Source organism: Syngnathoides biaculeatus, chromosome 16 (genome assembly GCF_019802595.1).
Source record: "Syngnathoides biaculeatus isolate LvHL_M chromosome 16, ASM1980259v1, whole genome shotgun sequence".
NCBI lineage: Eukaryota > Metazoa > Chordata > Actinopteri > Syngnathiformes > Syngnathidae > Syngnathoides > Syngnathoides biaculeatus.
The window spans coordinates 14,533,153-14,555,093 of record NC_084655.1 but is presented as its reverse complement, the minus strand read 5'-3'; the positions used below and the strand labels follow the sequence as shown (position 1 = coordinate 14,555,093).

General features: G+C 42.3%; 3 protein-coding genes and 1 long non-coding RNA gene across 7 annotated transcripts in view; 2 read left to right on the top strand and 2 right to left on the bottom strand.

The window, feature by feature from the left end:
• The window catches only part of LOC133514277 (uncharacterized), a 29,180-nt gene extending 28,424 nt beyond the window's left edge, over positions 1 to 756 (bottom strand). For both annotated transcript variants that reach the window (XR_009798759.1, XR_009798760.1), the window contains exon 1: positions 651 to 756. This is a non-coding gene — a long non-coding RNA (uncharacterized LOC133514277). The remainder of the gene's footprint in view (positions 1 to 650) is intronic.
• LOC133514272 (sp110 nuclear body protein-like) lies at positions 350 to 11,747 on the top strand. Of its 3 annotated transcripts, none has more exons than XM_061845823.1 (15): positions 350 to 1,210; positions 2,346 to 2,520; positions 2,790 to 3,191; positions 3,411 to 3,527; positions 3,605 to 3,738; positions 4,180 to 4,218; positions 4,300 to 4,342; positions 4,526 to 4,672; positions 4,768 to 4,907; positions 10,468 to 10,536; positions 10,645 to 10,772; positions 11,012 to 11,129; positions 11,216 to 11,290; positions 11,436 to 11,524; positions 11,609 to 11,747. In XM_061845823.1, the coding sequence occupies exons 1-14, from the start codon at positions 1,076 to 1,078 to the stop codon at positions 11,478 to 11,480; spliced, it is 1,767 nt and encodes a 588-aa protein (XP_061701807.1). In that variant the 5' UTR covers positions 350 to 1,075; the 3' UTR covers positions 11,481 to 11,524; positions 11,609 to 11,747. The 3 variants fall into 3 exon arrangements, with proteins under 3 accessions (XP_061701807.1, XP_061701804.1, XP_061701806.1); XM_061845820.1 differs by having other exon boundaries at positions 11,381 to 11,524; XM_061845822.1 differs by lacking the exon at positions 4,300 to 4,342 and having other exon boundaries at positions 4,180 to 4,240; positions 11,381 to 11,524.
• A 1,985-nt stretch (positions 11,748 to 13,732) lies between these two features.
• On the top strand, positions 13,733 to 17,076 carry LOC133514275 (uncharacterized). Its single transcript, XM_061845826.1, has 3 exons — positions 13,733 to 13,988; positions 14,341 to 14,618; positions 15,251 to 17,076. Exons 1-3 carry the CDS (start codon positions 13,733 to 13,735, stop codon positions 16,052 to 16,054), a joined length of 1,338 nt encoding a protein of 445 aa, XP_061701810.1. The 3' UTR covers positions 16,055 to 17,076.
• A 143-nt stretch (positions 17,077 to 17,219) lies between these two features.
• ccdc97 (coiled-coil domain containing 97) lies at positions 17,220 to 21,548 on the bottom strand. The gene is made up of 7 exons (XM_061845827.1): positions 21,175 to 21,548; positions 19,865 to 20,038; positions 19,502 to 19,661; positions 19,214 to 19,302; positions 18,368 to 18,560; positions 18,137 to 18,257; positions 17,220 to 17,450 (listed from the first exon to the last, which is right to left on the bottom strand). Exons 1-7 carry the CDS (start codon positions 21,325 to 21,327, stop codon positions 17,321 to 17,323), a joined length of 1,020 nt encoding a protein of 339 aa, XP_061701811.1. The 5' UTR covers positions 21,328 to 21,548; the 3' UTR covers positions 17,220 to 17,320.
• Between the last annotated feature and the right edge of the window lie 393 nt (positions 21,549 to 21,941).

The following is a 21,941-nucleotide window of genomic DNA, read 5'->3' as shown; positions in this document are numbered from 1 at the left end:
ATCCTCAAAACTGTGAGCCAGATGTGGTCCACCGTTCTGATGAAATACATTTGATTAAAACAGGATTTGAGAAGAGCTAACAAATGCAAGAAATAACAGAACAAATCATTAATTTTTTTAATTATCTACAATTTACTTAAATATTAATTTTCGTGATTATGTTTTCCATTTACTCCCCAGCCCTAAAAAAAAAAAGAAAACACAAGTATATATGTATGTTACTTTGTCAAAATAGGCTGGTTAGTTTCTTTTCAACCACTTTGGTTGATGACAGGTGAAAAGTCGCAGAGAACATGACACACACACACACAACACACACACACACACACACACACACACACACCACACACACACACACACACATCTTTACTTTTTCACTTAAGTATTTTTCAAACTTTGTACCGGTTTGAAACAGTCGTGAAATAACTCCTGCTTTTACCAGTCTTTCGCTATACAACTTGTCCTACGTAGTACAGTGAGAACTTTTGACATTTTTTGCATGAACTGCCAAAACACTTTTTAATTTAGAACCTAAAACAAGGTCCTGTTATCCCAGAGAATCAGAAAAAATAATTTTTTTTTAAGCAAATAAAGGTACAGACTTTGAAACGTAACAACTCTTCTAGTAAATCTGCAATGCTGTCCCCTACCGGTGACTAATAGACGTCCAGAGCGAACTACGCGTTGTTAAAATTTGAAGTCTTATAATCAAGTCGCGAACCACTCATCACAATAACGTGTCGACGACATGGTCGCATTCGCTGTTCTTGGGCGAAAAGAAGGACAGCTGTCCATCTGGAACTTGTCATTTTTCAACGAAGGGGATAAGGAAGTCCGTCCTTTCAGTTTCACTTTCCAAACGTCACAGACCGTGTGGGCAGTGCTTGGGTGTTGGCTTCTGCTCGAGCATGTCTTTCAGCGCTATTTTTCATCATGTTTAAAAGCGCTGGGGCGCGAAAAATCAACAGATGTATTTCTACTCTGCAAAAATGTCTGACCGCCGTGAATAATTAACCAGCTCGAGGCGAGGGCCAGCATTACTTCTCTTTGAGGAGGGTGGCGTTTTTGTAGCCTGATGGATCTGCCGGGAGACGAAATACTACTTCGATTGTTCCACTGCTCCAAGACAGAAATGTCGTGCATGGAAAACCCCCAGACGTTTATACGTCAACTCAGGGATTACGACCTGATTCCGGAAATATTCTACAAGGTGAGGCGGAAGAAGCCGTTCCATACCATTGGAGCACATCCAATGACGTGGCACATCCGACGGTTGAATGATGAATGATAATTCATAAATCTGGTTTTGTAGCATCGAAATCAACATTTTTTAAAACCTTGAAAACGTGAAAAATCAACATCTCCCCAAAAAGCTACCCCAAAAAAAAGCATTGGGTGGCCCACGTGACCAATTGGTCACGTGACTATTGGCCTGTTGGGTGAATTGTAAATTACTTCACTTGACCCTCTGAATTTGTACGTAGACACTTTTTTTACACCATTTTGAGGTCTTCAATTGGTTTACACTTTTTTTGTAGAAGTTTAATTCTTATTCACATAGTTAATTTGAAATAGGGACCATGGTGATGCAACTGGTAAAATGTCTCACATTTCTGAGGACCTGGGTTCAAATCCCGGCCCTACCCATGTCAACTCTGCATGTTCTCCTAGTGCTTGTGTGGGTTTTCACCGGGCACTCCGGTTGCCTCCCAAATCCCCAAAACATTTATTGGAGACTCTAAATTGCCCATAGGTGAGATTGTGAGTGCGGTTGGCAACCAGTTCAGGGTGTGCCCCGCCCCGCTCGTCAGTGCTTTGCCGTATCCCTAAATTATTAATCAATATGTTCTGTGCATGTGTAGGGTTTTAAGTTTTGTGCATGTATATGGGGATGAGAGAGCTGGGTTCTTGTATACGTCATGGAATTTTAATTGTCTGGTTTTATCTCTGCAATGTACTTTTTGGCATTCTAATGCAAAGTACTATATCAATACACTTTTAAAAAAATGTATGACATCCATATTCATTCTACATAAAAATTTCTTGCAATTCACAACCGGTAAATATTAGACGTAAGGTCAATAAACGTGGTTCTTTCCGAAAATTTAGGGTGAGCAACTAAAGTAAACCCTGGTTTTCCTCAGAAATTGGAAAACTTCTCAATTAGAGAGATGAATTGGGCCTCGGCTCAGCAAACAGAGACAGCGGTAACAGGACATTGTAAACAAAAATAAAATTATTTACACTGACAAAGATTAGATGGCAAAACAGAAACGCACGGGGGCTGTCACCAATGCTGGGAACTAAACTACAAAACTTCTTTTTTTTTTTTTTTTTAAATGCAGAAAGTGGACCGCACCAAGAGCAAAGAGGCCTTGAAAAAAAACATCTATGATTTTCTGGATTGGTTGGAGCGGGAGCGACCAGAATCCATCAGGACGTTTTGGTGGTGTGTCTTGAAGGAAACCATCACAAATCAATACCCGGCGCTGCACCAGTTGAGCAAAAGCCTCAAAGACGGTATGACATTATTTATGTTGTAGTATTGAAATGGTTAAACTGGACATGTTTTAGCCCTGGCCGTACATTATAGTGTACAGTATCATGTAGTCTGTTGAGGACAAACATGAATTGGGTTCTCACAAATGCAAATGGTATATTATTATTAGTAGAATTGAAGGAATTGTTTTCACTTCCTGTAAGTGTAATGTATAGACATGTACGTGGAGTTCGAGTTAAGTGAGCCTGATATGTATTTGATATTGACTCTTGTCTATTGACTCCACCAGGCTCCTTTGACTTGGATACACAGCCGTCGAAAAGCAACCCGCAGTTGGAGACCGACGTCGGGAAAACAAAGGCGCCGTCAGAAGATGGTATTGTAGAGCAGAGACAAGAAATTCCGGTGCCCAAAAAGAAGAAACAGAAAACCAAACACGTGTGGAGCGAGGAGGAGCAGCCCTCGCAATCGTGTCCGTCACCAAATAAAAGTCACTTTAACAGCACGGGACAGGAAGAGATGTCGGATGTGATGAAAACAAAGACGACGTCAGAAGATGAGAATGCAGCAAGCAGGGAAGAAATCCCAATTTCAAACAAAAACAACACACAGAAAAACAAGAGAAAGTGCAAAGAGGAGGAGACGCCCTCGCAATCGTCTTTCACACCAAAGAAAAAGAAAATGTGTTTTTGTGAGTAACCTGTGACAAACTACTATGGGATGGTTTTGAAACACATTTATACACTTTATTGTCATTGCACAGTATGTTAGAATAGTACAGGATAGGCTTAGATGGAAAAAGATGATGCGCTGTGGCGACCCCTAACGGGACAAGCCGAAAGGAAAAAAAAGATTGCCATTGCACAGTAGCATTGTTGTTGAATTTTCTTTTTCTTCATTATTTGTTCAGCCTCTCCAGTTAAGGGAGGAAAAAATGAGATCTGGACGTGGCCCTTTTATAAATCCGACCTTCCTGTGACCTGTGGAAACTTACAAGGGACTTTGAAGAGAGATGGTCTAAAAAAAGGTCAAAGGCAAACTATTGCACAAATCATACCGCAAAATCAATTGCCTAAAATTGTTTCCAAATCTTTCATATTTTAGGGGAGCCATCCATTTTATTCAACAATAACTGGTTCACTCCCCCTGAATTTGTAAAACTTGGATGCAAAAGTAGCAACAAGAAATGGGAGACAAACATCAGATGCATGAACACGCCCCTTGCTCAGCTTCTGAAGGTTTGAGAATTTGATTTACTACTTTTACTTTACTATACTGAGGAGATCTGTCCACAATTGGACATAAAAGGTTTCCGTCCAAGAGTGACGACCCATTATGTTGCCTTAAAAAAGACAAAAGGAACAAACTGTTTGAAGAAGAGATGTCTGCTGTGTTAATAAAGCCATAATTAAACCATAACAGGAAGTAATTTTGTAGAAATGATCTGACCTGTACGTAAAACCCAGCATCACCGAGTACCTCAGTTTTAGCGACTTCAACTGACAGCATTTTCTAATTAAGGCTTCGGGGGGACGGGACCTTTTTCCACAAATGTGGCTAAATTGATCATTATTGTCTTCATAATAGTAGATTTCTTAATGAAGCTCTTCCACTGAGTCATAATTGTTCATTTGCATAGAAATATAATTATGGGTTGTTTTTTGTGTACCCAACTGCAGGATGGACATCTGCAAAGTACGAAGTTAGAATGGAAGAGCGTAAGAACCTGCAACAAAGAAAGTAATATTTGTAATTTCTTTTTTTTTTTTAAATTATTTCCTACTTTTTCTTCGTGCCAGGCCAATAAATTATTATTCACCACGGATAACAGCGCCGTAACAGGTTTGTTGTTGTAGTTTGACACATCTGCAATGCCAGGATTCAATGCTAATCTTTAAATTGCACTTCACAGCTGAAAAATCAAGTTAACGTCATACAAACAGGTGTTGGGTTTTAAAACGCATGAGTACCAACAACGAAGGAAAGTAGTTGCATGGATCACATATAGTAATTATATCCCCTCAGATTCCAACCATGAGTTTAAATCAAAACCAGAGAGTGAAGTGCAGCCTCAGGAGGTGGCCAGCAGTAGCCACACCACAAACACCGGCGTCTTCAATGTGACATGTGGAGCACTTGCTGGCAAACTATACGAAAAGCGGTTTGCATCAGGTAACTAATCTACGAGATCTGAGCATATGTTTCTTTAAATCTCATCTGAGGTCAGAGAAGTTGTTTACCTCACAGACACCTTCTCTCATCAACAGGCACACATGGAAAGAGCATTCGCACCGACGCTGGTTGGATGACCCCAGCAGACTTCATGAAGGAGGCATTAGACGACAAAGATGCCTCCTGGAAGAAAGACATCTTGTGGGAAGGCCAGTCGCTCTGTGTTGCTATTCAAGTAAAAAGCTACTGTTTGTTACTCTCAAATACACCACAAACCATATTTGCATGTTCAAACAGTAGCAGTGGCATTATGAATTCCGTTCATGCTGGTTTGGACCCATACACTAACAAAGTGAAAGTTGTTCTCCTGCAATGTATAAAGCATTGATAATAATTCTATTAAACTCAGAGAAGATACTTCTCCCTCACTTACCTTCGAACATACAACCTTGTGTTTGTTGATATTATCCATATTTAGTTGTACGTGCGCTCTCCCACGAGCCTTCATCCATCGTAGACACTTTGTCAACTGTGTTTTAGGCTTTGGAAAATGAATCAACCGGGCCCCTTGTAACCGAGCATTCTATCTTTCATCAGAATTGCACATTCCCCAAGCGCATCTGAGGAGCATTTTCTTCGTAACATTAACTTTTCCAAGCGCACACTACTGACAACCAGCATTGCTTGTGGGACAATATGGCGAGAGGGGCGTGTCAAGCCAGGGTTAAGACAATGCGGCTGTCTGATTGGCTATTATTGTACGAGTGATTGACAGGTTGGAAAGGTCCATTATTGAAGAAGACTGTTTAGCCTCCATTTATGTAGCTTGAATTGCAAATTATTTGGAAACGGTTACTTTGGAGGTTTTTTTTCTCCAAAAAGAGGTTTTAATTATACTCTCTACCAGGGGTGGCCATCCCGCGGCTCTCGAGGTGGATGCGGCTCTTTGGCTCCTTTTGTGCAGCTCTCGTGAAGGCACGAAAGCATATCAAAGTTCTGTTTGTATGTGCGCACGCGCTTCGCTTGAGTTCATCACTGTAGTTGCGAGTGAGCTTTGGTTGCATTTATTATGGTATTTGCGTGCGTGCTTTGCTCGACCTCAGTGGTTAGAGCACTGGTTTGATAAACCAGGGGTTGTGGGTTCGTATCCCACTAGGGCCTCCACTCCCTGAGAAGGGTTGCGTCAGGAAGGGCATCCGGCGTAAAAAATTGTGCCAAACATATATGTGGGTTCATCTGAGATGACATGCTGTGGCAACCCCGAAAGGGACAAGCTGAAAGAAACTTACTTTTTTACGGGTATTGTAACAACAAGCTCAGTGTGAGTGTGCGTTGTGCGTCACCATGTGAGTGAGACGGGACTGCTAAGCGGGAGGTTGAGGAGGGGGAAAAAAAGCACAATAGGGATTGGGAAGAGTGGCTTGACTGTTCCCGCCACCCAGCTCAGCCGTGGCACGAGAGAAGGAAGAGTTATCGAGCAGGACGACCTCGACACAGAGAAAAGCGCTGCGTCTCCTGACCATGGTCACATGACCACGGCAGGAAAGGGTATTTTCGCAAAACTGGCTTTCGCATTGAATGAAAATAGCTCGAAGTTTCCCAGTTGGTTGGTGATCTTTGGGGCAAATAATTTGTCCATTTTGCTCTCAAGATGCCAGGGAAAAATGCACAGTTAAACAAAAATATGTGGATGAGCACAGGACGTTTTTATCAGAGTGGGAGTGCTCAGATTATTTGAGGGGTGAGCCCAACTGCCAACCACTCTGCCTTTGTTTCAGACATCTATCGCAATTCATAGCTTCAAATCTTCACTTGAGCTCACTCCACACTAACATCGACCTGGAATTTCAAAAAGGGATGAAACTTCCCAGTCACAAGTGAGTCACTTTGAAAAATCACACAGAAAACCAAATGCAGTTTGAAAAAAAAAAAAATCCAGAGACGAACGCTTGTATCATATGAAGTGACTTGGAACATTGGAAGGGCCAAAAACCATACATTGATGGGTAATTTATCAAAAAAATACCTCTATGATGTTGCTGAAATCTTAATGCAGCCCTATGGGGGCACAAACCAGTGCAATCTGTAGGCCGGTCCCAAGCCCGGATAAATGCAGAGGGTTGCGTCAGGAAGGGCATCCGGCGTAAAAACTGTGCCAAACAAATATGAGCGTTCATCTAAAGAATCCCATACCGGATCGGTCGTGGCCCGGGTTAACAACGCCCGCCCCCGGCACTGCTAACCTGCAGGGCGTCGGTGGAAATTCAGCTACTGTGGGTCGAAGACAAAGAAGAGGAGGAAACCGGATCCAGCGTCAGAAGAAAAAGAGGAATGCACAGAGCCTACAACTGAGTGTAGGGACTTTGAATGTTGGGACTATGACAGGAAAAGCACAGGAGTTGGTTGACATGATGATTAGGAGAAAGGTTGATATTCTGTGCATCCAAGAGAGCAGGTGGAAAGGTAGTAAGGCTAGAAGTTTGGGAGCAGGGTTTAAATTATTCTACCACGGAGTAGATGGGAAGAGAAATGGAGTAGGGGTTATTTTAAAGGAAGAGCTGGCTAAGAATGTCTTGGAGGTGAAAAGAGTATCAGATCGAGTGATGAGACTAAAATTTGAAATTGAGGGTGTTATGTATAATGTGGTTAGCGGCTATGCACCACAGGTAGGATGTGACCTAGAGTTGAAAGAGAAATTCTGGAAGGAACTAGATGAAGTAGTTCTGAGCATCCCAGACAGCGAGAGAGTTGTGATTGGTGCAGATTGTAATGGACATATTGGTAAAGGAAACAGGGGCGATGAAGAAGTGATGGGTAAGTACGGCATCCATGAAAGGAACTTTGAAGGGCAGATGGTGGTGGACTTTGCAAAAAGGATGGAGATGGCTGTAGTGAACACTTATTTCCAGAAGAGGGAGGAACATATAGTGACCTACAAGAGCGGAGGTAGAACCACGCAGGTAGATTATATTTTGTGCAGACGATGTAATCTGAAGGAGGTTACTGACTGTAAAGTAGTGGTAGGGGAGAGTGTAGCTCGACAGCATAGGATGGTAGTATGTAGGATGATTCTGGTGGTGGGTAGGAAGATTAAGAAGACAAAGGTAGAGCAGAGAACCATGTGGTGGAAGCTGAAAAAGGAAGAATGTTGTGCAGCCTTCCGGAAAGAGGTGAGACAGGCTCTCGATGGACAACCGAAGCTCCCGGAAGACTGGACGACGACAGCCAAGGTGATCAGAGAGACAGGCAGGAGAGTACTTGGTGTGTCATCTGGTAGGAAAGGGGAGAAGGAGACTTGGTGGTGGAACCCCAAAATACAGGGAGTCATACAAGGAAAGAGATTAGCGAAGAAGAAGTGGGATACTGAGAGGACTGAGGAGAGGCGAAAGGAGTACATCGAGATGCGACGTAGGGCAAAGGTAGAGGTGGCAAAGGCTAAACAAGAGGCATATGAAGACATGTACACCAGGTTGGACACGAAAGAAGGAGAAAAGGATCTCTACAGGTTGGCCAGACAGAGGGATAGAGATGGGAAGGATGTGCAGCAGGTAAGGGTGATTAAGGATAGAGATGGAAATGTGTTGACTGGTGCCGGTAGTGTACTAAATAGATGGAAAGAATACTTTGAGAAGTTGATGAATGAAGAAAATGAGAGAGAAGGAAGAGTTGAAGAGGCAAGAGTGAAGGACCAGGAAGTGGAAATGATTACTAAGGGGGAAGTCAGAAAGGCACTACAAAGGATGAAAACTGGAAAGGCAGTTGGTCCTGATGACATACCGGTAGAGGTATGGAAGCAATTTGGAGAGATGGCTGTGGAGTTTTTGACCAACTTATTCAACAGAATACTAGCGGGCGAAAAGATGCCTGAAGAATGGAGGAAAAGTGTTCTAGTTCCCATTTTTAAGAACAAAGGGGATGTTCAGAGCTGTGGGAACTATAGAGGAATAAAGTTGATGAGCCACACAATGAAGTTATGGGAAAGAGTAGTGGAGGCTAGACTCAGGACAGAAGTAAGTATCTGCGAGCAACAGTATGGTTTCATGCCTAGATAGAGTACCACAGATGCATTATTTGCCTTGAGGATGCTCGTGGAAAAGTACAGAGAAGGTCAGAAGGAGCTACATTGTGTCTTTGTGGATCTAGAGAAAGCCTATGACAGAGTACCAAGAGAGGAACTGTGGTACTGCATGCGTAAGTCTGGTGTGGCAGAGAAGTATGTTAAAATAGTACAGGACATGTATGATGGTAGCAGAACAATGGTGAGGTGTGCCTTAGGTGTGACAGAGGAATTTAAGGTGGAGGTGGGACTGCATCAGGGATCAGCTCTGAGCCCCTTCCTATTTGCAGTGGTAATGGATAGGCTGACAGATGAGGTTAGACTGGAATCCCCTTGGACCATGATGTTCGCAGATGATATTGTCATATGCAGTGAAAGCAGGGAGCATGCAGAGGAACAATTGGAAAGATGGAGACATGCACTGGAAAGGAGAGGAATGAAGATTAGCCGAAGTAAAACAGAATATATGTGCGTGAATGAGAAAAGTAGAGGGGGAAGAGTGAGGCTACAGGGAGAAGAGATAGCGAGGGTGGACGACTTCAAATACTTGGGGTCAACAATACAGAGCAATGGAGAGGGTGGTCAGGAAGTGAAGAAACGGGTCCAAGCAGGTTGGAACAGCTGGCGAAAGGTTTCTGGTGTGTTATGTGACAGAAGAGTGTCTGCTAGGATGAAGGGCAAAGTTTACAAAACAGTGGTGAGGCCGGCCATGATGTACGGATTAGAGACCGTGGCACTGAAGAAACAACAGGAAGCAGAACTGGAGGTGGCAGAAATGAAGATGTTGAGGTTCTCGCTCGGAGTGACCAGGTTGGATAGGATTAGAAATGAGCTCATTCGAGGGACAGCCAAAGCTGGATGTTTTGGAGACAAGATTCGAGAGAGCAGACTTCGATGGTTTGGACATGTTCAGAGGCGAGAGAGTGAGTATATTGGTAGAAGGATGCTGAGGATGGCGCTCCCAGGCAAAAGAGCGAGAGGAAGACCAAAGAGAAGGTTTATGGATGTGGTGAGGGAAGACATGAGGGCAGTTGGGGTTAGAGAGGAAGATGCAGGAGATAGGCTAAGATGGCAAAAGATGACACGCTGTGGCGACCCCTAACGGGACAAGCCGAAAGGAAAAGAAGAAGAAGAAGAAGATGTTGCTGAAATCTTGGCGTCCTGAAAAAAAAATCTTTAACAAATGCTATCAGACCTTAAACTGTCCACTGTTGAATGGAGAATATCAGACATTAGCATGGCTACTGATTCATAGTTGCACTCAGACCTCAAATCATGTGAGTATTTTAGTGTTGCGTTCGACGAGAATTGTGCCATACATGACAAGACTTGGTTAAACTGTTAGTTTGTCTGTGTGAGAGAGAGCACACAATTTTTTGTTTTTAGAATTACTTGCTACCCTGAAGGAGTCGATTTTTCTTATGTTGGTGTGTGACATTTACAATAAGTCTGGCTGAGCAAAGGTATGTTTGTGAGGAGCGAATGATATCCATGTGTGTGATGTGGGTCTTTGCTGTAACATGCTGAAATTGTGACTCTTCATCTCTGACTGGTTGACCACCCCTGCACTATAGCTATTTTTTTTTCTCATGTAGGCCCCTATACAGTATTTCTTAACAGCTATGATTTGCTAGCCGTCCATTAGCTTCAGAGCCATCAGTCATTGGCATTTGTGGTTTTAATTGTTTTGGTGGTGACAACATAAGTTGAGGAAAATGCTAATTATGATTTATTTCAGGAAAACCTCTTGACGATTCACTCGCTGCTGTGTATTTGTAACCTGTGCTGTCCAACCGATAGTGATCTGGTAAGATTGTTGGAATTGAAACCCAATTCCCTTCTAACCTCTACTTTTAGTGTTGTCGTAAATATATACAATTGTGTTTTATACTGTAACTGAACTTTGTCTCAACAGGAGAAAGAGAAAAATGATGATGAGTGTTGTGTGTGTAAAAGTGGTGGAGACCTAGTTGTGTGTGAGCAATGCCCACGTTCTTTCCATTCAAAGTGCCACTTGCCTCACATCGACGACAATATTTTGAGGTGATCATGAGCCGTCATACTTGTACAGTACACTTGACAGATTCTGCTTGGGGACACTCACATTTTTTATATGGCACCAATTTTTATTTTATTTTATTAAATGCAATTTATTTTCGCATTTCACGATAATATTCTGGAATAAAATTCAAAACTGGGACTGTCAGCTGAAGATTTTCCCTGTCAAACTGATCTTAATACGTTTGATATTCAATTATTGACAGACATATTTGTTTACACAGTGATAATAGGCCGTGGATGTGCACCTTCTGCATCTTCACAACAACTCAAGGATGGTACTACTCTGACCAGTTGGAAAGCGATGTAGTCCTGTCCAAACAAATATCCAAACACCTGTTGGTGAGTACAATACTACTGCCATTATTTTTCGGTAATGGGGTCATCCCTCCATGTGTCGATAACCATCCGCTTTTTCCCCCATTCAGGAGTGCCATTATCTCCTCCTTTGTCTGTTAAGTGCTGATGATGAGCAACTTTTTGCAACAAACCCGTGTGTCAATGTAAGACTTGGGTCTCTGTTCTTGTCATGAACAACTTTTGTGTCAGAATAATCGTCGAAAATAGATTGTGCTTGTGGTTAACGCTGACAGTTGAACGACTATTCTGCTGTGGTCAAGACTCCCATGTGGTTCTGCAAAATTGCAGAAAAGATCCAGAAGAACGACTACTGCTACGTTGGTGAATTTGTAAAGGACGTCCAGCTCATTTTCTCTAACAGTGATTTGTATAACAAGGTGAGAACCATTGCTGGAAATGAAGACCGTTCAGGAGGATTTTTTTTTTTTTTTTTTCAAGTATCATTTTATGCTTTCTTGCAGGATAACCCCTCTTTCCTTATCAAGGGATCCAGACTGAAAATGTTGTTTGATGAAGAGTTTAAGAAGGCCTTCTAAATTCACAAAGACAGGTTTCTGTGCACACCCCTGAGGTCTCGTTAAATACATAACCACTGGCCACAAATTGAAGTACACGTCCTTAGTCTAAAGCAAGAATTTCTGCAGATAAAAATGCTTTTCTTTTTTAGTATTGTGGTTTGTAGTGAGTTGAGGAGAAATTATTGACTGATATAATGTAATTGTTCTTTTGTGCAAGTAATTCCAGTTTAATAGTACTTTTATAGTAGTATATTTTTTATGTATAATACGTTTTTTATTATTGAACTTTATGTTTGTGTTTTTGGACTTCTATTTCATATGTTGTATATTTACTTAAATCATATAGACTTTGAGCTTCTTGAACAACATAAAAAATATTAAGTACAGTTTCAGAAGGGGGCTGGGGGCTGTAGGTTGGACATTTCGTTTTATAATCGTGTTATATTCATGAAATACTCGTTCAGAAGAAGAAATATTTTTAGTGAATGGACCGAACCAAATCAGTTTCTGAAATGGTTGGGGTATTGCCATCGCAAAAAAGTACTGTGTATGAGTTTAAAAAAAAAGTGCTTGAAAACAGGTAGTTGCAAAAGAGTAAATGAAATACAAGTGTGTAGTACTGCAAATTGAAGATTAAAATCTACAAATGCAATGCACACTTAAACATATGTCATTATCCAAGCCGCTTATCCCCACAAGGGTTGCGGGAAAGCCTATCCCAGCGAGCGAAAGGTGGACTACACCATAAACTGATAACCCTAACCAGTCAGTCACAGGGCAAGTATCAATACCACTGAGCGAGAATCGATTCCACGCTGTCTGCACCAAAAGCAAGCGTGTGTACCACTACACCAAACATATTTCAGTTGTAATTCATTAAACGTGTAAAAAGTAGTGCATCAAGCAATTAGTCCGTGCAATATCTTTATTCATATATTGAACAAATTTCAACGCAGGTGTACAAACACATAAAACGACCAACTGAGCCACACATGAGCAAGAACTACAGAGGGAAGGGGAAAAACTCCCTCATGGGAAGGAACCTCAAGCCGTTCTGTTGGGTTTGTGAGAGATAGAAAAGGGAGACAGTATAGAACTTATATGAACAATGTATATTGTATTATGTATTGATTGTACTATTATTAACCAGGTATGGAAAAATAGTGTTTATAATGGGAGTCTTTGTGCCAGAAAATCGACAAAATGTTAAATACTTGTGTACGATAATTCATATACTTTTGGACTGGCTGAAGCCTTAAAATTATGTCATGGTCCTTTGCGCCATCCTGTGGTGCAAAGTGTGATTAAATGGAAATGTGTTTTATTTATTTTCCACACGGAAACAATGAGAAACGTCGAGAAATAATGGCAATAGCATTGTAAGACATCAGCTTTTACAGTGTTGGAAAAATAATATTTATAATGGGAGTCAATGTGGCAGAAAAGGAACAGATACTACATCCTGGTACAATTATCTTATCTCCTACCTTAGACAAATGTACTTTTTTTTTAAAAATATAGCAAGTCACTGCTTGGTCCCTTAATAATTGTGAGAATTTCTGCAAAATCAATAGGGGACCTCACAGTTCACTGCTCGCAGAGGAAAAAAAATGAAAATAATAGCTGATTAAAAAAAACTTCAAAAAATAAATTCTGATATTCTACTTGAGGACACATGTATTTTATAATTCCCAAATAAAATTCCTTCCCCGTGGACCAGGAAGAGTAGACGTGTGTGCCTGTCAGTGACGTGACAGCCCGAAACGAGGGTGGGCTGACTGCGCAGCCGCTCTGCGCAGCCGCCAGATTGTGGGCAGCCGCAGCGCAGCCATGTCTGTGCTCCTCTCAACGCGCACACTCTCTCACGTAAACTGACAAAACACCCAGGTGATTTGTGTCCGTCACACACGCGTGTAACGTGGAGGAATAATATCCGCTAAACGCATCGGAATTCATCTGAAATCCGCCATCTCTAAACTTTTTTTTTCAAATTGGGCGCCTGCGCAACAACCTCCTACAGGTTCGTGTGATTTCTTGTGTGTGCCAAATTTATGCACGCGAACGTGTATGTCCGTCATGGAGGCCACCGCTACACAACGAGGCAGCTGCGACGCTGCAACCCAGCTCGTCAAAAGGGAGGAGGGAGATGAAAAGCAATCTGCGTTGCTTTTGGGCAGCCAAAGCTCGCCTGCGCCCTGCAGCGATCCTGCATGCGGAGGAGGAGGAGGAGGAGGAAGAGGATTGACGGATCACACTGCAGAGGAGATGGGGGGGCTATCGGCACGCCACGCAGCTACCACTGCAACTACTGATGCACAACTATGTGAGTGCTCACGTCACCTTATATTATTTCTATATCACTATTTTCATTACGCATTCGCCAATGCAAAAAAAATAGGCACAGGAGAGCAGAACTCCGCCAGATGGCGCTGTCGTCCAATGAAAAGCATGTACAGTACTGGTGCTGTCAGTTGTTTGGCAAATTGCATCAACGACCAGTTGCTAGAGAGGCAGCATGTTTCAGATGTATGGACATTTAAACGGATTTTCAGGCGCCTTACTTCTTTTTGCAATTCTGGTTGGATTCTACAAGTGTGGATTGCAAACTACTCTTTGGTTTGGACTGTATTTCAACTTTTTAAAAAGTTTGCCTGCTTTGTTTTTTTTTTTCCCAGCCTCATTGATGTCATCTGCTCCTCCCCTCGGTTTTGATTTCTCCTCCAAGGCCGTTTTGTGTCTGATTGATGCGGTCGGCCGCCGCTGGGGCCTGTATGAAACCCGGGAGCGCTCACAGCTCTTCCAGAGTGTCCAGGAGGAGTTGGCCGCCAAGGGGCACTTCCTTCCTGTTGAAAGGATCCGCCGCAAGTGGAACAACCTGATTGTCACCTACAAAAGGGTCAAAGACCGCAGTCGAGTGACGGGACATGCCAAAACATCCTGGGAGTTCTTCGATGTGAGTATGATGATCTGAATGAAAGTTTTACTGGTTGTGTGGTAAAGCTCATAAAATTACAAAATATTGGCTAAGTTTGGAATAAAATGTATTTAGGGGTTCTGGTTGATTAGTTTTCAAAGGGACAGCACGGTGAGGTAGCTGTAAAGTGTCGGCCTCACAGTTCTGAGACCTGGGTTCAATCCCGGCTATCCCTGTGTGGAGTTTGCATGTTCTCCCCGTGCCTACGTGGGTTTTCTCCGGGCACTCCAGTTTCCTCCCACGTCCCAAAAACATGCAACATTAATTGGACACTCTAAATTGCCCCTAGATGTGATTGTGAATGTGGTTGTTTGTCTCTCTGTGCCCTGCGATTGGCTGGCAACCAGTTCAGGGTGTACCTCAGCTCCTGTCCAATGACAGCTGGGATTGGCTCCAGCACTCCCGCGACCCTTGTGAGGATAAGCGGCTAAGATAGATGGATGGATAGTTTTCAAAGGTGAGCTGGAACCGATCCTAGTTTACTTTGAGACAAAAGGCACAGTACATCCTGGAACAGTGTACTGATTGCTAGCCAATCACAGTTGACCCATGTGGTGAAAACATCCAATAAATGCAAGTTAGACGATGTTGAATGCTTGTCTATGTTGCAGCTGATGGATGCCACACTCTGTCACACTGTGGGCTCTTACAACAGCAGCCACAAACGCGGTAAAGGCAGCGGAGCCATTATCGCGCAAGCCTCGGCAAAGGTCGCACCAAGACTACAAGTCCCGTCACCTACCACCATCCTCCGTCCTAATGGGAACTTCCCCACGTCGGTTCAAGTAGAATCAGGGGTCAAGGGTCAGGCTGCAGGCTGTAGTAGCACTGATGCCATTGCATCAATATCAGCCGTTCGGCAAACAGAAAGTCCGGACCTCAAACCCCTGATAGTGCTTAACAGGGACATTGTTACATCCAACCTTCACCTGGCCTCCACTGATCCAACGCAATCATTTATCTCCTCGCCTTGCTTTACACAAACTGGACCCCGTTCTCTTGTGCCCTCCATCAACACAGACCTGAACGCCTCCCGCAAAGCCGCAGCCTTCCCAACAGATGTTATATGCTTCCGCCCTAGCAATAACCAAAACCTCGCTTCCAATTTCCCCTCCGCATGCTCGCCTCTTTCATCCTCTGTTTCCACCTCAGCCATATCAGGACTTGAAGGCCACAAGGGAAATGAGGAACACCGCGGCTCCTCCTTCTACCAGGAGATATTAAAGCGTAGGGAGGAGCAGATTGACCTTGATGGCGTTGCCCGTAGCCGGATGGAAGCTAGAGAAAGGCGGCGTGAGAGGAGAGAGGTGCGGATGGGGAAGACCCTGTGCAGGATTGCCACAGCCCTGGAACTGCTCTCCTCCAAACAGGACACTGTCATTGCCTTACTACAGAGGCTGGCTGATAGAAAATGAAGAAAGAAGGCCTCATGTTAAATACTGAAATTAGTTAGCCATGATATTTCCTTCTGCTCACAAATTTTTCCACCCTACCTCTCCACAAGATTTGAATGTGACCACAGAGATTAGCCATCCATTAATCTACGTGATATTGTATAGTTTAAGTGATGTTTGCTGAACACACGCACAAACATATTTTCCTACATTTGGTTGGGAGATTTTGTTACAGTACCATGAAACATAATGGGGGTGTTTTTCCTTCGCTGGAACTGGGGCCTTAGACAAGGTGGATGGCATTAAGAACCGTACACAAGAGCTGTCAGCGACAGCGCAAAACCGTCACCCCTCTGCTAGAAAGCAAAATTTTCAGGAAAAGACAACTCAAACATCTGAAATGTATTTCCGGTTAAAAGCACTTTAAATGACAACAGGTGTGTGGTGACTTCTATTTAACACAAGTTTTAATTTAATTAATTCTGAACACAGGCCATCCCTAGTTATGAGGATGTGCACACTTGTGCAACTACATTATTTAAATTATCTTTATATTCTTGCTCTCTCGCAATAGACTTTTTTTCCCCAACTGATGTGTACAAGTTATAGATCACATTGATGGTGAAAAATATTTTTGAAATTTTTCTTGGTCTCATTTTTTTATATCAACAAATTCAAACAATGTAACAACATTGTGTTGACATATAGTAGTTATAAAAAAAACAAAAAAACAAACCAACTGTTTGGGCAACTGTGTGCTGTATATATTATCAGTAATAACGGGCATCTGAGAGAAACTATAATTATGATGTTCACTGTGACAAAAATGATTTTGACGCCACCAATGTATCAGTGAAACTATGATCCTGTCTAATTAAATGAACTTCGACATGTTTACTAAACATTCCTACGATATTGTTCTTCATAATTGCAAGTCATTTTGTAACATTTTTTGTTGTTGTTCTCAAGCCAAATCAGCCCAACCTAATGATATAAATTGCAAAACTACCAGTACCTTAGAGTGTTAAATAAAGTTTGCGGTCTATGGATCGAATCATTTGTTTCATAAAGCTCGTTGTATTGAATATCATTACCTAATGAAGTATCTTGTATTAATCAGCAAAACATTTTGGCCAGTTTACTTTTGCCAGCAGGGATTGTGTTTCCTGAGAGAAAAATGCTAATAAAAAATACAAAAATCAACATTTATTACGTATTACAAGTATATGCATTGGTGTTCAACATAAACAGACCACTTAACTTTATGATTTTTCATCCCTGTGGTCACTATTCTGCCATAATTTCTTCTTGTTCTTCTTCTTCTTCTTCTTCCTCATCGTCTTCATCAAAGTACTTTTCCTCTGCATCTCTGTTGACGATGTCGAGGTTGTCATAGTCGGGGTTCTCATCCACTTCACTGTCATGGATACAGAAAAGCACACGATTAATGAAAACATTTCTTAAGGGAATGGGAGAGTTTCCGTTATTCTACCTTTTGTCAATGCCGTTATTTCATTGTTTTGAAAATTCCACGCAGTAAAAAATGCCAGCAAATGCATTTTTGCTTTAAGATGCAATGAAGAAACTAGTTCACCACTGAATTCTTGCATGCCAACCCTTCACCAACACATCTAAAAACTTGAAAAAGGAAAAAAAGCTCATCTGTTTTTACTCTATGTTAACCCTGTAAAATCCCAAGCATTATGATTTGTGTTTGGAGCAGAAAAGATTAAAACTCGAGAAAATTAATTTCTATAAAATAAATTAACCATCAAAGTCACATCAGTGTCTTTTCCCCACAAACCAAGATAGAAAAACTACTTTGAACATTATCCCTCATCCAAACACAATCTAGAACATTAGGTGGAATGGTTAGTCTTAAATCATTGACTTACATAATGCAGGTAGTGAACTCAAATCTAAATGTAGTTTTTGGAAAAACGACTATTATAAAGTACAGTACTAATCCCACTTCACAAAACTGAACACAGATCACAAGGCACTTGTAGCAAATTATTTTTCTTAACACACTAAACGTGGTTAGTCTGATGCCCAAGAACTTTGTGCTTGAAGATAATGCTCGCATTTTGCATACATACTGACCTGTAGTTGAAGTCCGTGTCTTTACCATCAAGGAACCGATGGTGCATCTGACTAATGAACTCCTCCCGGAGTAGTGCTTTCTCCTCAGAGGTTGGCTCCCAAGCCTTCTCGTGGATTCCGTCTTCATCAGTGGGAATGTGGGAACACACGGAGAATGACAACAAAGTAAATATAATTTCATGAGTCCCATTTCTTGTCTTGTTTTCTAACATAAGCTGTTGCAGCTCTTGCCTTCATCCTCCTCATCCTCCTCCTCCTCACGTGCACCGTCCTCTCTATCCTGCTCCTCCTGCAGACGACTTTGGATGAGACGCTCTTGGTAGGAGTTGAGGAGAAGGTGTGTCAGGCCTCCTCGGGCTCCCACTGACGTCTCCTGTACTTCCTGTGCATCTCCCAACATGGCCTCGTGGGAGCGCTCCATCACCTTGATTGTTACATAAAATTGTACAAATCAGAAAGGCTGGCATAATTCTCTGATAAGTGTGTTATGAAGAAAATATAATTGTTTGTGGTGCTGTGTGTGTGTGGAGGGCTAGGGGGTGGAAAGTTTGACTTTTTTTTTTTTTCCCAAAATTGGGGCACACATTTTATAACAAAAAATTCAGAGCATGAAAACTTATTTCTCAAAAGATTTTCCCCTCATAGTTTTACTTTTTTTTTCTATCATTGTTTCAGGGCCTCACAGTTCTGAAGTACCTGTTTCGATCTCGGACCCGCATGTGTGGAGTTTACATGTTTTCCCCGTGCCTGCATGGGTTTCCTCCGGGCATTACGGTTGCCTTCCACATCCCCAAAACATGCAACATTAATTGGACACTCTAAATTGCCCCTAGGTGTTAGTGTGAGTGCGGCTGTTTGTCTCGTTGTGCCCTGCGATTGGCTGGCAACCAGTTCAGGATGTACCCCGCCTCCTGCCCCTTGACAACTGGGATAGGCTCCAGCACTCCCCGCATCCCTCAAGAGGATAAGTGGCAAAGAAAATGGATGGGTATTGTTTCATCCAAATCCAAGTGAGAAAAATACAAAAGTATCAAAAATAAAGAAAAATATAGGTGATTAAATAAGTTATACTGTTACCTCCTCATCAGTTAGGTACTGTCCAATATATTGTTCATACAGCAGCGGTTCCCTCGTTCGCATCTGTTCTTCACTGAAATATTGACCCTCTAATAAAAGAGTAAAAAACAAAATGAAACATCACTTAATAAACATTATTACAATCTAACGAAATCTTATTGTTGTTTTGGCTTGTTGAAGTTATCTCAGGAAGAGCTTGCCAAAACTCTCTTTAATTGTAATTGCAATTCCACTACCAGAGAGGATGAATGCACTGTTTGTACAATTTTAGAAAAAAAGAGCCGCTACCTCTTTGGAGGGCCCTGAGCGCAGCATAGCGCTGGTTTCGGACTTGCGTCTTGTGTGTGTTTCCTGCTGCTTGCCTCAGGATCACTTCACTATAGTGCTGAGCCCGTGGGTCAGTGCTGACATGGGCAAAAGCTGGCAGATGCACAGGCTTCAGGCATCTCTGGCAATGTAGGACATAAATGAGGTGACGTTGAAACTAAGTGTGTAAAAAGTAAGCTAATCTGCAAATGGAAACAGGTCATTTAAACAAAGTCTTGGCGCAGCATGCACACACGCAGATTTACTTAGTCTCAAAACTTTGTCGGGAAACTATCCTTATATTATGTGAACTGAAGGGTAGACTGAGAACAGTACTGTACATACATGATAGCGCTCCAGGAAGACCAGTGGTTTGCTCTTGTACTGACGAAGTAGCTCCTTTCTACGCTCCTCTGTTGTCAGCTCCGCATCTCCTATCTGCTGACTCTTCACTTGGCTTCCACTCGCAACGACAGCTTCCAACAAAGAGTGGACATCAGCGGGGACATCTTGGGACACCTTGAGGTCACATCAAGTCAATATAGCACACCTCAGCAAATTACAACAGAGTGCTCATTTTACAAGGCCGGTGGTGGGACATGCACTTAAGTAAATTTTGCAGGTGTATGTACTCATTTTTCTGTTAAGATTTTAGGTTTATTCCAACACTTGAAAATGAATAAATGTTCTTTGTACTCCTTAGGTAGAAAAAATGAGGATGAAGATTAGCCGAAGTAAAACAGAATCTATGTGCATGAATGAGAGGGGCGGAGGGGGAAGAGTGAAGCTCCAGGGAGAAGAGATAGCAAGGGTGGATGACTTCAAATACTTGGAGTCAACAATACAAAGCAATGGTGAGTGTGGTAACGAAGTGAACAAACAGGTCCAAGCAGAGTGGAACAGCTGGCGGAAGGTGTCTGGTGTTCTACGTGGCAGAAGAGTCTCTGCTAGGATGAAGGGCAAAGTGTATAAAACCGTGGTGAGGCCGGCCATGATGTACGGAATAGAGACAGTGGCACTGAAGAGACAATAGGAAGCAAAACTGGAGGTGGCAGAAATGAAGATGCTGAGGTTCTCACTCAGAGTGAGCAGGTCGGATAGGATTAGAAATGAGCTCATTAGAGGGACAGCCAAAGTTGGATGTTTTGGAGACAAGGTTCGAGAGAGTAGACTTCGATGGTTTGGACAGGTCCAGAGGCGAGAGAGTCAGTATATTGGTAGAAGGGTGCTGAGGATGGAGCTGACAGGCAAAAGAGCGACAGGAAGACCAAAGAAAAGGTTGATGGATGCTGTGATAGGCTTAGGTGGAAAAAGATGACACGATGTGGCGACCCCTAATGGAACAAGCCCAAAGCAAAAGAAGAAGAAGGTTGAAAAAAATGCAAAGACCACATAAATGGTGTATTTTAAAAAAATAAATAATGGCCAATTTAGCACGTTTTGCTCGTCAACTCACAACGTTAACAAATCTACCTGAACACGGTTTTTGCACATCCAGTCAAGGTTTGTGTGTTTGTTTCGTAACAAAAATCCTAAAAATCTTGTGCCAAAACGGCAACTGAATTTCGTATTTTACATAAGTACTTGAACTTGTATCCGTGTATTACTAAAAGAGTATTTTTGCCACCTCTGTGGCTGGAGTGCCTTTGGCTCACCTGAGTATCTTGGAGTTGTTTTGGATGGTCAAAGTGAGGAATATGGGGAAGTATCAACGGGCTCTCAGGGATGGTGTGCTGGTGGTCATCTTTAACACATTTATCAGACGGCGTTGGTTGTACTTTAACGGGAGGTTCAATTTCACCCCACATTGCTCAAGAGTGCGTTACGGCCTTCTAAACTACTACAAGCGCGTTCCCTGTGGTAAACTAATGTATAAGACCTAACGCGGATAATAGTGGCTATCATCCACATTTAATAAAAATCAATCGTAACTAGTTTTACCGTTCAATATAAAAGTCGCTGTTATCGTGCGCCGCCATATTGGTCCGTCACTATTTTCCTTCCCGGGATGTCACTGCCCTTCATAAATACGCCCCCTGCTGGTATTATGTGTAAGTGCACAGTGCTGTACGCGTTGTACCGTACAGTACTGTATATACAGTAATAGACCTTAGGGTGGGCTAAAATTCGGTATGCCATAAAACATATAAGTATAAATTACTGTGCTTTGTTTAAGGAAGGGAGTGAGGGAGGTAGGGAGCTCAGAAGGAAGGATGGAAGGTAGGAAGAACAGTCTCAAAGTCTAGACACACCTGTTCAAATGCCTGTTTTTTTGTTTTTTTTTTGGGGGGGGGGGGAAACCAAGATATATTATTTCAAAACATTTTCCAACATTAATGTGACCTGTAAAATATATAACTCAACTGAAAAATAAAATACTCTTTGCAATAGTGGAACTGAAATTAAAGAACTGAGGTAATCG

Bases quoted from the DNA above. Each gene is read 5' to 3' on its own strand.
- LOC133514272 (XM_061845820.1), top strand. From the start codon at position 1,076: ATGGATCTGCCGGGAGACGAAATACTACTTCGATTGTTCCACTGCTCC. The intron at 11,291-11,380 runs GTAAGACTTGGG...TAACGCTGACAG, and splicing joins CAACAAACCCGTGTGTCAAT to TTGAACGACTATTCTGCTGT. The intron at 11,525-11,608 runs GTGAGAACCATT...GCTTTCTTGCAG, and splicing joins ACAGTGATTTGTATAACAAG to GATAACCCCTCTTTCCTTAT.
- LOC133514275 (XM_061845826.1), top strand. From the start codon at position 13,733: ATGTCCGTCATGGAGGCCACCGCTACACAACGAGGCAGCTGCGACGCT. The intron at 13,989-14,340 runs GTGAGTGCTCAC...TTTTTTTCCCAG, and splicing joins AACTACTGATGCACAACTAT to CCTCATTGATGTCATCTGCT. The intron at 14,619-15,250 runs GTGAGTATGATG...TCTATGTTGCAG, and splicing joins CATCCTGGGAGTTCTTCGAT to CTGATGGATGCCACACTCTG.
- ccdc97 (XM_061845827.1), bottom strand. From the start codon at position 21,327: ATGTGGGGTGAAATTGAACCTCCCGTTAAAGTACAACCAACGCCGTCT. The intron at 19,662-19,864 runs GTATGTACAGTA...CTACATTGCCAG, and splicing joins TCTTCCTGGAGCGCTATCAT to AGATGCCTGAAGCCTGTGCA. The intron at 19,303-19,501 runs GTAGCGGCTCTT...CTCTTTTATTAG, and splicing joins GCTCAGGGCCCTCCAAAGAG to AGGGTCAATATTTCAGTGAA.